At 40.4% G+C, this 14,329-nt stretch overlaps 2 protein-coding genes across 9 annotated transcripts in view; one reads left to right on the plus strand and one right to left on the minus strand.

Annotated features, from left to right (window-relative positions):
- Positions 1-9,490, minus strand: part of Mettl15 (methyltransferase 15, mitochondrial 12S rRNA N4-cytidine) — a 143,548-nt gene extending 134,058 nt beyond the window's left edge. For 2 of the 7 annotated variants that reach the window (XR_010049892.1, XM_063256757.1), the window contains exons 1-2: positions 9,158-9,487; positions 6,232-6,518 (exon numbers count right to left, since the gene is read on the minus strand). Coding sequence is in view for 4 of the 7 variants with exons in the window: in XM_063256757.1 (XP_063112827.1) it covers positions 6,232-6,518; positions 9,158-9,407 (537 nt within the window). In the remaining 3 variants the exon portion in view is untranslated. Of the gene's footprint in view, positions 1-5; positions 4,120-6,231; positions 6,519-9,157 lie in introns of those variants that run through there. The other 5 variants (XM_063256756.1, XR_010049891.1, XR_010049890.1 and 2 more) reach the window with 5 other exon arrangements.
- A 1,614-nt stretch (positions 9,491-11,104) lies between these two features.
- Kif18a (kinesin family member 18A) overlaps positions 11,105-14,329 on the plus strand; it is a 59,476-nt gene continuing 56,251 nt past the window's right edge. For both annotated transcript variants that reach the window (XM_013147261.2, XM_063256754.1), the window contains exon 1: positions 11,105-11,258. The gene's annotated coding sequence lies outside the window, so the exon portion shown is untranslated. The remainder of the gene's footprint in view (positions 11,259-14,329) is intronic.

Below are 14,329 nucleotides of genomic sequence, written 5' to 3' on the forward strand. Positions count from 1 at the left end.
TGGTATCATATAAAGAAGTCACTGCCTCAACAGGCTCATTTAGATTTTCTCCTGTATCTAGGGGTTTTATCAACACTTTCATTTACATTAAATAGCAATATCCAAAACTCTTTAAAAATTACATATGACAGTGTGAATTTTGTGTAAATTGTGTTTTTATTAAAGCACAGTTAAAGAAACTATGGCATGACTGAGTAGTTTGTTTACCTAAAAGCCCTTATTTCTCTATAGACATTAAATAAAATCTAAAAAGATAATGAGAAAAAATATTTTTGCATCAGTTTTAAATGCCTTATAACATGACATAAGTATTTTAAATTAACATTAATATATATTCACATTAGAAAAACATATATTTATCAGCAGATTCATATGCTTGTACATATCTCCATAAAACAGAATTCTAAAACTTGATACTCTGAGTAAGATGGAATTAAGCAGTACATAGTAATTTAGTTTGATAAACTATAAGTTCTACAAATAATCTTATAAAAATTATTTTTTAAATAATCAAATATAAGAGTTCAATATTTAACTGTTACACAATCGTTTTGTGTTTACTATTGTTTATTCCCTAAATGCTTTTAATAACAATATGCAAAATGTTCACCTCATCACTGGGCAGTGTAGGTTTCCAATAAATGACAGCAGTAGTCCAAATAACAGATAACAATTATATCATTAATAAAATTTTACATATAATAAACACAAAGCTAATCATGAAATTCAATACAAATGAGATTTTAAACATATTAAAGTTATTCTTCAAAAGTGTTCATAGACTAAATATGCTACAAATATAAATCTGCAAATTAAAATCAACAAAACTCCTCATTTTGCTTGAATGCTCTCATATTATTATAAAACCACCATCGATTTCTGGAAACTACGAAGTAATATGGTAAGAGCATTGTTTCTTTCCACAATATCTCACTGAACTAACTAAGATGCTATCTCTGCCGCCTACCACTGCCCAGGCAACCTGGGATTAATGGCTTCCATGCCTGACCCTGGACACAGAACCTGGAACTGCGCATGGTAGATGGGCTGCTCCACTGCAGGCCTCACCCCAGCCCAAGTCAGCAGTGTTCAGGAATATTTCTAAGATTTAGTAAAAGAATCAAATAACTTCTTTCTCAGTTTATGAAACAAGTGAAGCAAGAGGTCACCATATAATATAGAGCCGCAGGATAACACCACCCTCAGTCAGGTCCCAATGTGGTAACAAGAAAGTCAACTACGTTAAATCAATTCTCAACACTAAGTGCCAGAACAGTTAAAGTGAATCCCACTACCAATCAGGAACCGTACTGGTGCTAGGAATACAAAAAGAACCAGTACAGAGGCACTTGCCTATAATCCCAGCTGCTCTGGAGGCCCAGACAGGAGGATTCTAAATTGGAAGCCAGCCAACTTTAGCCAGGCCCTGCTTCAAAATAAAATAAATGAGAGAGCTAAGGGCTCACTAACAAGGCCCCAAATCCAATCCTTAGTAACATACAAAACAGGAATGAAAACGTTATTCCTGTTCTGAACAAGCTTCCAGTCTAACGGCAACAATGAAAAAGATGTAATACAGTGTGAAGTACTCCATAATTTTAAAAAGGCCTAGTCTGAAGTGATACAAAAGTGGCTAATTTTTCATAGACAATTTACAAACTCACAGATTTTAAAATGTGAAACAAGCTGCTCTCAGATCAAGACACAAGGAAAAGCAAAATCAAGGCACAGACTTATGAAATGCTACAGTGCGCACAAGACTGCTGTCTTGGTTACTCCTCTCTCTTGGAGAAGATAAAATACCTCACACCCAAAATGAAGGAAGGAAAGGTTTGTTTAGCTTACTGCTTGTGGAGGTTTCAGGCCATAATCAGCTGGCTGCAAGGCAGGGTGGCATGGCAGTGGGGAAACACTTCAAGGTGGCAGCCAGTAAAGGCACCCACAACATTACATTATACACAGGCCACCACCACTCCACACCCCACCCCACTCCCACCAGGGCCAGGGTAGCACTCACAAAGTCTCCTTGCCCTCCCCTTTTTCAGGTTGGGGACTTTTACAAAGTAAGAACCCTGGCTCCCTGCTGAGTCTCTCAGTTAAACTTCTAATCTCAAGTTGACACAAAGCATCAAAGATAACAACTATAGGGCCTAGGGATTTAGCTCAGCAGCATAAGCACCCGCCTTGCAAGCAGGCGGTTTGTAAGTTTGATCCCTGGTACCTGATAAAAATGAAAAAGACAAAAAAATAAAAAATAAAAAAAATAACAACTATATATAGTTAATACAAAACTCAAGTGAAGAAACAGGCAGAAGCCAAAGCCATATCCAGTGATCTCAGGTTGACATTTTAACGTGAGTAACACGAAAACTGTACAACATGGAAATGTGCAAACTAAGTTTTTGCTTTTTGTTTTTTTTTTTTTTTTTTAAATTCACCTCTACATCCCACTCCCAGAGCCAAGTGTTAAACATTTACTAGCACTGGAAATTTCACACTCTGGAAGGCATGTTAATACAAAGGCCATTTAATGTGCTATATGATGTTTTAAGACAGAAACATCCTTCAAAGATAGAAGGTAACCTAAAATAAATTTTGCCTCAAAGAAACCTCTATCCTAAGAAATAAGACAACAATACTGCATCCTGATAAAGACCATCACATCTGAAATCATAAAAGCTCTTTCTAAGGAAATTTATCTGCATGCCATGCTGCTACTCTTGCCCCTTGTAAGAGTTCCTAACTCTTTGAAAAATTGGTGTCAAGAAAAATAGACTCCTCCTTGGTTATCAGTCTTGAACATTAAAGGGAGAAAACATAGCTATAGCATTTTCATTTTGATATTTACTCTAAATTACACATTACAGGTTTTTAGGTAAATTATTGTTATTGACACTAAGAGATTTCCATTCTACAGAGCATGGTGCAGCTTTTAATGAAGAAAATCATTCAGCACGGTACAATTCAGTGGTAGAACACCCACCTGATGAGCATGAGGTCCTAGCTTCAATCCCAGCACCACAAAAAATAAAAACTAACAAAATTGTTACCCAGAATGTAACATGAAAACTAATCATGTAGAAAATGATAGTTGCTTCTGTTGTTCGCAGGGGAGTAGAAGAAGGTATATTTTCCATATAATTCAAATCAGTAAATATTTGTAAATATATCTATAAGGTTAATTTAGTGTCAGTACCCAGTCATAAATCAGCTGTGATTTTCAAGAAATTCCAAAAAGCAGCAGTTACTTTAAATCACTATTAAACATTGAAGAAAAAAATAACAATAAAATACTCTAAACTTCACTTAAAGCTCTATCAAGAGCAAAGCTCTCTTATGATCAGAAGTTTTATCTGTAAACTCACCACTGTAGGTGATGAGGAAAACTGTAATTAAGTGGGTGACTGATACAGTGAATGTATGACTCATAGTTTGCAAAGGGAAATGATTTTGGGAAAAAGGCTCAGGAAGAAGAGAAGCAAATAATGGATTCAGGGTGGAAAAAAAGACCTTTCCTGTCCAAAGACTATTACCAGTTCTTTATTACTTGAAGATTAAAGAAACAGTGAATAAAGCTGTCTGCCAGACAGCCAAAGGGGGAGAATAACATCATCTGTAAGCATACCTCATATCAAAGTTTTCAGGAATAACATTCGTAAAATTAAACTTTCTGTAAAAGGTTACTGGAAAACCCAACTAGATCAGACCAATGGAAATGTCAAAATAAACCAACATTACTGTGTCAGAAATTTGGATGGAATGAAATGCCAGGCAAGTAGGTCAAAATGTAGAATCATCTAACTGTTTTTACATTTGATTTTAGAAAAAAAGACAGATATGCTACAAATTTAGTAGGAAAATTAGTGGGGTTTCTGTTTGTTTTTATACTCCATAGATTAGGACAAAATAAATATTTGGTTTTTCTACTACAGTTCTGTAAATTGATACTGATTCTTCGGTTTTTGAAGTTTGAGAAGTCAAATTCAAGCCACTGATATCACCTGCCCCAGCAGGCTATATATGCGTATGTATCTACACAAACTACATCATATAGATTTAAATATACCTTTAAAAATCCACTTATGTATAGGCGTTCATTGCTATCTTTGCATCATGAATCTTTAAAGAAAATGAAGAAATTTCCTTTAAATAAGCTGTATTCAACAGAAAGTCTTACCCCATTTCATTACTTAAGTTTACATTTGATGTATATTTATTTTAGAGTCCCTAGTCTGTGACAACACTGAGCTATAGGCTTTAAACACATAAACCAACTTGAGAATGTTGGAATTATTTCGTTACATAAACACTGTCTACAGAGACGTAAATAATTTTAGGAAGAAAACCTACCCTACATCATTGATGGCTTTTCTATGAATAACAGCAAGGTCATTTAGTGTCTCTTCTCTTATTCATATAGTTTAGAATTTAGTTCATGAAAATTGCCTGATTCAACTTGAAGCCTCGGGAAAAATAAATTTTTAAGGAGTGTCGGTGTGTGTGTGTGTGTGTGTGTGTGTGTGTGTGTGTGTGCATCTGTGTATATGCGTGGGCTCATATCCTAGACAGACTTGGACTGAAACAGTCCAGTTCCACAATCTTTGCTCATAAACCTTTGCTACTCATCTGTATATACTCCTACATGCTGAAAACAATGCAGCAAGACATGATTTAAAATAAAAATACATGACTAAGATAAAAGCAAGAGCTTTTACAATAAGGAATTTTACATCTAAAGTCAATACACTAAGAATATCCAGTATTAAGTGAAAAGCAGACATTTGAAAAAATTTATTTTAAATGTTTTTCATATATGAATATACTTATCAAAAATTTCCAGCCTTTTAGATATTACATCATCTAACATTTTTGTGACCTCCTAATTGATTTTAAATCATTTCATGAAAAAGACCTTATCTAATCCTGCCAGCAACACTAAAAGTGAGATAGGTATGATAGCCAATTTCACGGATCAGCTTGGTTAGGTCACAGTGCCCAAATAACTGGTCAAATACTATTTCAGATGTTTCTGTGAAGGTTATTTTGGAGCGAGAGCAACATTTACACTGGTAGGCGCTGCCGGGCGCAGAGTACCTTCTACAGCACGGGAGCTTCCTCCAATCTGTTAAAAGCCTTAATGTAACAGACACGATGCCCACTGGAACAGGAGTAGACCGCCTGCTCTGCTCAGGGCTCAGCTGCAGCTCTCTGTCCTTCCCTAGGCCTCCAAGCTGCATGCCTACCCCGAAGGTGAAGGGTTCCACATTTCATGAGCCTATTGTCTCTCCCCATATACACATGTACACACAGATGTGACACACGACTTAGCCTTCCTCTGTCAGCACTTTCACTTCCCATGATTTCAATCACCTTTGGCTTACTTCGGAAATAAACTATTCAAAAGTTTTTGAAAAAAAGTAAGATCTGGATGATGTGATGAAAACACACTGTCACTGTCCCTGAGTCGCCGTTTTGTCCAGAGTATTCACACTGTATGAGCCACACACGTGTTAGAGACTCAGGGGTTGCTTTTGTTCAGATAACACAGCCAGCCTTCGTCGTGGCCCCAAAGCACATGAGGCAACCGTCAGGCATTACCCATCAAAGAATGAATGCATACACAAAAGCTCATGTATAAATGCTCACAGTGGCCACACTGATGATAGCTACAAAGTGGGAACAACATGAATGCTCACCAACCAGGAAACAGATAAACTGTAGCATGCCCATATGACAGAATGACTCGGCCATAAAAAAGGAGACAGGCTAGGGCTGTGGCTTATTGGGTTTGAGCGCCAGCCCGTTAAAGTGAAAAGGACTAGTAATATATCCTCTACCTAAAAGAAAAAAATATATATACGTATGTATATCCTATACCATGGGCAAACTTTGAAAATATGCTAAATAACAGAAGCAAACATAAAATGCCATGGTATTATATGAATCTATATAAAATGGCCACACTAGGCAAATCCATAAAGACAGGAAGTAGCTTAGTGGTTGTCAGCAGTGAGGAAATCAACTCAATGTGGACTAAATGCAAACGGGTATAAGGTTTCCTAGCAGGGAGAGGAAAATGTTCCTGAATTAGATACAATACTTGTAACTGTAAAACCTCATGAATATACTACCAACTCTAGATTGTAGTCTTTAAAATGGTGACTATTACAATAAGCAAATTATATCACCTCAATTAAAACACATTAAAAAATAAAAATCAAATACACTCACCTGTCCTTTTTGTGGCGCCAAACAACGAATAACTTCATCCACCATTACTGGAATATGCAATTGAGCCACTGGGTCAGAATCTCTGTTTGGGGATGTGTGTAATTCCTGAGCTTCAGTTTGAACTGCTTGCTCTTGGGTTTTATATTCGTTACATCTTCCTGCTGTGGTATGTACTTTTTTTTGCCAGTCATCTAAATTAAGTATGCCAGATTCCAACCAGTGTGAAAAACATTTTTTATATGGTCTACAAGAATACAGGCATCGAAGCATTCTGTAGGTCAACAAATCTAGAAAAGAAATTGATAATGTTGCATGATAATTGTTGGATTTTTTAAAAACAGTGTTAAGACTACTTTGGAGAAAACAAATTAATATGAAATAACATATAAAAAAGTATGACTCAGGATCTAAGCAAGTGAAGGTGACTAATCTTATAAAGCACCTGACTTAATGCAGAAACATAACTTAAATATAATTTTTAATGTGGTCTACAATATAATTTCTATAATTTCTAATGTGGTCTAAAACCATTAATGTTTTAACCAACAGGGATAAAAAAAAAACTGGTTATTCAGGCCTTTTTTTCTGAAATACAGATTTTCAAATTTAATTCAAAAGAATGGATTCAATGAGTTCAAATTATTTATCTAAAAAAATCTGTATGACTAAAGGGATGACGAATATCCTAGATTACAATCAAGTGGCCTTTTATTTCCAGCTTTTCTGCTTGTTTTCCTCATACTGCAAAATTCTTGTATCTGTACAAAAAGATCGTTCCTGGGAAAACAAGTAAATTTAAAAGGAAAGGAAGATGGTCAAAGTATAAAAACCTCATGTGCTTATCACAGTCTCTGAGGAAACATTTTCAGAGCCTACATCGGTTGTAACTTTATATACTCACTGGAGCACACCTCGCCCATTCCATGCCTGCTTTTTCTGTTTGTTTGTTCAGATGGTGTGGGGCTGATAGGAACCAAAGCTAGAGCCTGCTGGTCCTTACCACATACTCTACCTCTGAATTACACCTCAACCCCCTCACCTCTGTTCCCTGTACCCAAAAATCAAGGAAACAGTTGATACACTGCTTGAACGTCTCATACTGGCTCCCTTTTCTTCTGCAAGTTGTAATTCTTTTAAGCACAGAGGTGAGAAGTTATTTATCAAATATTAACAAAAGATATTTTGAAAACATGGTGCATTTTATCCACCTGCTTCGAAGCAGTGTTACTAATGTGACTGAAATATCCAGTTAACACTACTCTTCTTTCTTCATGGATTATGAATTAAGATCCACACCTTTGTTATCTACAAATCAGACATACACTAGGTACTCACTAAGGTTTTTCTGGGGGGAGGGATGTGTGGATAAATTCAACTGTCCACAGTGTACATCCTGTTTTTAATCTTCACTTTAGGAAATTTCACCTAACTGTTCCTACCAAAAGCCATGGTCTCTCCCAGTTCTTCAAGAAATACATTTCAGTTAAATACCTTCCTTCACTTTTCAACAGAAAATAAAAAGCAAAGCACACATACTAAAACAATAGAAGATGAATATATATTATGTAAATATAACAAATAACATATTACTGAGGATAATATGCAAACTTTACTAAAGATATACTGAATTGTTGTGGCATCATGACAAATAAAATTGGCAAAAAAAAGTAGATCAGAAATGAGCTTTTAAGTACATTTCTGGATATTAAGTGATGACAAATTGTTAATTATGCTTTGGGCTCTCTGGAAAGCTTACTACCCTACAACAGAAACAGTTTTCAAAACTGCCTAATATTTATTTAGCACTTAGTATTTACTACTCTTAGCACACAACTTGTTCTAACTCATTCAAACCTTACATCTTTTGTAAGTAGGTATCATTCCACTTTACAAAAGAAGAAAATGGAGATATTAAATAATTTGCCACAGTCGCACAAAGAGTCCTAGAGCAGTCTCTTCCCGGAATCTGTAATCTCCTCCATGCTATAAACATAACCCCTAGCACTATTTCACGAATAGATGTAATTTAATGACTTTATGTTGACTATGTACGTGTATCATCTCATGATTTGAGTCAACTTTTTAAAAAGGAAACAGCAGCCTATGGCTCGGCCTTGCTCCACTCGTAAATGATAATACGCTATGGTGTGAGCAAAAGAAGGCATTCTGCAGTCCTATGTTATAGAATCTGGACTACTGAGCCAATCTACACACTGGCTCTAGATTTGGGTAATTTTGAAAAGGTGTCCATTCCAATACTTGAATGAGACTACAAAAGGAAAACCAAGGAGTACTGCAGGAACCCCAAAAATGCTATTATGAGTCTTTCATTGTTTTCTACGGTTTCAATCTCTATGCATTCATTCAGTTAAGGGACTAGCCATCAAGTTGAGTCAACAAGAAGGGCCACCAATGCCGGGTCTTCCAGGTCGGCGGTTTCTCTGGACGCCGCACAGGCGAGTGGGCGGAGGCGGCAGGGCCAGCCTCCTCCCCAGTCCTGCTCAGGCTCCTCGGAGCCGCCCGCCAAGTCGGGGTTGTCTGTGTTTGCTCCGGGACAGGATGGAGGGTTCGGGCAGCAGGCCTCCGCGGCAGATTGGCTGGGACCTGGAAGTCCCCCAACTTTCTCCACCGGCCGCTGCTCGCCGCTTTGGGGCCCCAAAGGCGGAGCGCGCTGCCCGCGAAGCCTGGGTCTTTGAGGACGCTGACGGCGGTGGGCAGCGCTTTCCCGCAAGGCAACCCTGCTTGCAAAAGTCCCGCCAGCACTTGGGGGCCAGCCCCGACGGCAGAAAGGGCAAGGGCGGACTCCGCCCGTCGGTGGCTCCACATGCCCGCGGAGCGAACTTCAGAGCACCGAGCGGCGAGCACCGCGGAAGGAGGGCCGTTTCTCCGCTGGGCGGACCCGCGGCCTCTGCGGCCTTTTCCTCACCTGCAGAGTCCGCGGCCTTGGACTGGGGCCGGAGACGGCCACGGTGATGCCGGCGAGCCTGAACTTTTTGTCTTCTTAGACTTGGGGGAACCAGACACGGACGGACAGACCGGGCCCACGTCCGCCTGCAACTGAGGCCAGCGCGCCTTTGGTTCCCAGGCTGCAAAAGGGCCCTGCGATAAACACACGGAGATTTGCAGAGAACTCGGTGAGGAGCAGCGGGGAGTCTCGACATTCTCATGGTTACCATCGCTTTTTTGTCTTATTTTTATTTTTATATATACCTGGGACAGTTTTAAATGAACTTTTTATTTTCTGTACCTCCTTAAGGTCTTGCCAAACAAGAGAAGTCAGCTGGCACTTAATGACTTTGATTATAGTGTCAAAATCTTTTTGCTTTAATAAAATGCACAATTCCTAAAGAATACAGACTTATAAGCAAGACACTGCTTTACAAAAGTAACTCTAAATTGAAATTTTGGGTACAGTCAGTACTTGGGCGGTGTGGAAATACATGTAGGACTATTTCAGATTACATTAAGGTATCATTTCACTGTCACGTACAATGTATTTCTGAGACAGCTCAATTAATTCTAATGGGCTTGTTTGTATAGTTCAAGACAACTACTTTCCTTCTGGGATTTTCTGAAACACCAGTTTTTATCACCAAAAGTAAGTAACAATATACACATTTCATGAAGTTTTGAGAATCAAGATATTAAAGTAAAATAGTAATTATTAACTATTACTTTATTAACAATAAAGTAAAATAATAAAAGCCTGTGAGTGTAAAGTATTTAGTGGAACATGTATAATAAAATTAAAAAAAGGCTTCTCAACTTTAGTAACAATTCCACCACATCACTTATTCGGTTGTCAAAGATACATACAATACAGCCAGAAATAAGTGACTTTATTGGCATCTATCCAGTGTATGTGCATGTGTGTGTGAGAGAGAGAGGCATATGCTATATAATACGCAATGCTCCTGATTTTCAATAAATGCAAAATCTGTGGGTTTTCCATGAGCTTTTCAGTCATAATTCTCTGTACTCCTGTATTTTATACAGTGATACTGAATTACTAAACTCTTAAGATCCAAGAGTAGAGGGATTTTTAACTTTACTGCTTATTATGGTCTACCTATAACTTACAACCAGTATTTCTTGCATAAATATGTACAGTAATACAAAGAACCCAATTCAAATATTTAAAATATCCTGAGACACAGGAGATGTAGCTCAGAGCAGGTTTGCCTAGCACACACCAGCCTTTGTCTCTCCTCACAGCAAAAAGAAAAAAAAATACAGTAAAATAAAAAAATAAAATACGCTTACAAACGAAAATGAGTTTTCCTAACAAAGACATTTCCCTTTCTTCTCCAAGCATTCATCTTCTCTTGTCAAAATGCACATTCTGAAACAGTCTCTACAATCTGTGACTTAAAAATTACTTCATCCAGTAACAAAGGCGGCCAGTCTGCCTCTTTGAGTGAATGCGTTTCCTAGAGTGCCGTCGCTGGACACTGTAACAGAAACACAGGCACATGGAACAGTTCCACACTCAGCCCGAGTGGGAGTGGACACGGAAGCCCAGGGACCTGGAACCAAAGATCAGGTCCTGCAAGTAAGGCAGAGGCCCTGCCGCTCCCATAGCAGGGGCTAGACCAGGGAATGCTCCCCAGTCGGAGGGTGAACCCCAGAGTGCACTACCGCGCCCCACCGGCTCGCCTCTCCAGCGAGCAGAGGCGCTCCGTCTAGCTAGCCTACTCTGGCGGCCACTGCCTTGCAGGTGGCCGCTTCCCGCTGGCACCTGCGGCTAGCCACGCCCATCGCGGGCCCCGCCTCCGGAAACAGCCCTCGCGTTGTCACGGCGACGGGCCACCAAGCGGCTTCTACCCTCAGCCCCGCGGAGCCCGCAGGCGCCTATCGGACGCACGCGAAGGGGGCAACGTCCGACGTGGTGACGTCACGGGGCGACAGCCAATGAGGCGCGGCGGCGAGCAAGCTGGTTTAGGTTTGAATGTGAGGTGGTGTGTGGCGCGCGTCGGGAGCCGGACGTAGGAGAAAGGTGGTCGCGGAAGCGGTCTTGTCGGCCCCGGGTGAGTTAGAGACTCTGCAGAAGGGAAGTTTGAGGGCAGGACGCTTCCTTTGGCCAACAGCTTTGCTGGGAGCGCAGATCTGGCTCCTCTGGTCTGCAGGAGCGTTGGGGCCGTGCTGGGGGTGGGGCCAGGCTGGGGGTCGCTGAAGAGGAGGTGCGGACCGGGGACACGGATCGCGGCCTTGTGCTGCCCGCCCCGGCGCCGGCGAGCCCGTCCTTCAGCGCCCAGTAGAAGGCGGAAGTTTAAAGGGCATCTTGGCCCCGGGCCGGACCTTAGCTGTGTCCATCATGTTGCCGCGGGAGGTCCGTGCCCGACTGCGGGGCGTGGCTCCCTCCTTGGCCCGGCGCAGGTTGCAGGCCCCGGGCTCCGCCGCGCTGCTGTCCGGCGGGGCTCTGCTGGTGGTGAGCGCACGCTGCAGTTGTCGCGCACGTCGGGACGTCCGGGCTGCAGGCCTGCCCTGTGTGCCTCTAGGACCCTGCGGGGCGGAGCCTTGCACTTGACAGTGCCTGCGGGGTCGAGCATCAGACCGCCCCCGTTTGCTCTCAGCTCTGCCAAACTTCCCTGTAGGCGCGCTTTGTCCGGCTAAGAAGAAGCCAGAGGTGACCACTGTGCTTCGCCAAAGGAGGAGCACTCACTTAATCAGGATGCACTAGTTCTGTTGTGTGAGATGTAACTTAGATTCCAAGCTGTGGTTGTGGCTCAGTTGGGTAGAAAGGGTTCCTGCAACCCTCGGGTTTTACAGTGGGAGTGCGTGCCCCACCGACAGCCCCGCTAGGGTTTTGGCAAGTGATTATCGTAACTGGTGCTGGAGATGGCAAACTCTGAAGACTGGACTTGTTAATAAGTTTATATTCTCTGTAAGGCCTGTTTCAGGAAACAACAATGTCTGCTTTTAACAGTTATTAACCTCTTCTTATGTTCTCGGACAGCTATTCACACCTTGCCCCACTCACAGATACCTTGAGTCATTGAAGGTGTTCAGCAACGGGGCTTACAGGGGCCAGAAATGAGGAGGGCTCGCAGGCCACTAAAGTGTGTATTACACTGGAATCTAACTCAAATTGGAGTATGGATTTAAGATGTTTCATAGTTGTATCCTCCAGTGTCTGTACCATTGTTTGGAAGTATTCTATTCTAACTAGTAGAGTACAGTTGGGAAGAGCATGGACTCTGACATCCACTGTGTCATTTGGAAAACTTATCCTCATGTTAAGCCCATGTGTTTCTCAAACAAAGACAATGTAGAACCTACCATATATGACACTTGTAAGAATTAAATGAGATGATGAATGGCAAATGTATACCATAATGCCCAACATAGAATATGCTCAAATGATGTGTTTTGCTCACTACCAGTAATTATCACCATTTTGACCTAAATGTGGTGTTCTTAATAACATGTTTTCCAAGAATGGGTACTACATGATAGGTGACAAGTATATTTCAAAGTTGACTGCTGCTAAATTATAGAGGAAATGTGGGAATATTAGTTCAGATTGCAGAGTTTAACTTAAAAAATAAACAAGTCCATAGAGTTTTATTAATTTAATTGTGATAACCACTATACAATGTATACATACATCAATCATCATACTACCCCTTGAATATATGCAATTGTCATTGTCAAATATTTTGTTTTTTTTTTTTTAATAAGCAAAAAAAAAAATTTCTCTGAGCAATTTTCCAAATGCCTGTACTCTAAAATGCATAAGATGCTGTGTGGATTTGTCTTACCATTCTCTTTTCCTCGTTTTTGAGACAGAGTCCTACTGTATAGTTTAGGCTGGCATTGAATTCTTTGTGTAACTCAGGCTGGCCTCCATCTCTCAGCAATCCTCCTGCCTCAGCTTCTCAAATGTTGAGATTACAGACATGTGCCACCATACCCAGGCTTTGTACCATTTTTCTAATCATACACAAAGGTGATGGAATTTTGGAACTAAAAAATTTGTAAATCACAGTGTTTTATGGACAACAGTATTAGTCTTCTCTTTTGCTACTTTATGTGCTTTTGCTGCTTTCTTGATCATGAGCAAGACATTTGTTCTCTGGCACTTGATTCAGAATCACCTGTGCAGTATGTCCATGTCTTTTAGTGAGCTATGTTACAAAAGAATGAAGGCATTATGTTATAATATGGCAACAATCTCACTGATCTCTAAAGATGTCAGTATATTTAAACGAAGTTTTACTTTTCATTATGGTTTGTGTCTGGGTGTCCCCCTAAAGCCTCATGGGTTCACAGGAGTAGACTTTTTAGAAGTAGCTGAATCTAGAGTGTATACTATTTTTGCTTTTTGTTGTTGTTGTTTCACTATGCAGTTTAGGCTGGCCTTGAATTCACTTTGTAGTCCATCCAGGCTGTCCTTGAACTCAAAACAGTTCTCCTGCCTCAGCCTCCCAAGTGCTGGAATTATAGATGTATAGCACCAGACTGATTCATACTGCAGTGATTGCTGGATCAGTCCACTGATTGGATTGGTACTGCCCTAATCCCAGCAATCTGGATAAGTCAGGCAGAAAGAGACTTGTTTCTCTCCTCCCTCTTATTTACTAATGTCATCCATTGCCATGGATGATTATTGCTCTGCCAAGTGCCACCCTGCCTTGGAGCCAGCCAATTATGGACTGAAACCTCTACAAACTGTGAGCTAAATAAACCTTTACCCCTTTAACCCTTTTACCCCTGGGGTCAGTTAATTTGTCTCAGCATCAAGAGAAAAATAACTTACGCACTTTCAAAAGTTATTTTATTTTGAGATGATGTTTAGCTGTGATGTCCAGTCTGGTCTACAACTTCTGGGCTAAAGTGATCCTCCTGCCTCAGTCTCCTAAAGTAGTTGGAATTACAGGCATATCATGTGTCCTGTCTTAATTTTTAATTGTTATGATTCTGTTGACTGTAGGCATTTTTATTAAGAAAATTGGGGGTAGGAATGTCACTCAGTGGTAGAATACTTGATTATCAGTACATGCAAAGTCCAGGACTCAGTCCCTAACTTAATGAAAGAGAGAGAGAGAGAAATTTTTTTCCCTCATTTGTTCTTAAAAAGTAGGGGATGTGAAACTAT

The sequence above is a fragment of the Cavia porcellus genome, unplaced genomic scaffold (genome assembly GCF_034190915.1).
Source record: "Cavia porcellus strain 051 isolate PalLab524CR breed Dunkin Hartley unplaced genomic scaffold, mCavPor4.1 scaffold_9, whole genome shotgun sequence".
Lineage (NCBI taxonomy): Eukaryota > Metazoa > Chordata > Mammalia > Rodentia > Caviidae > Cavia > Cavia porcellus.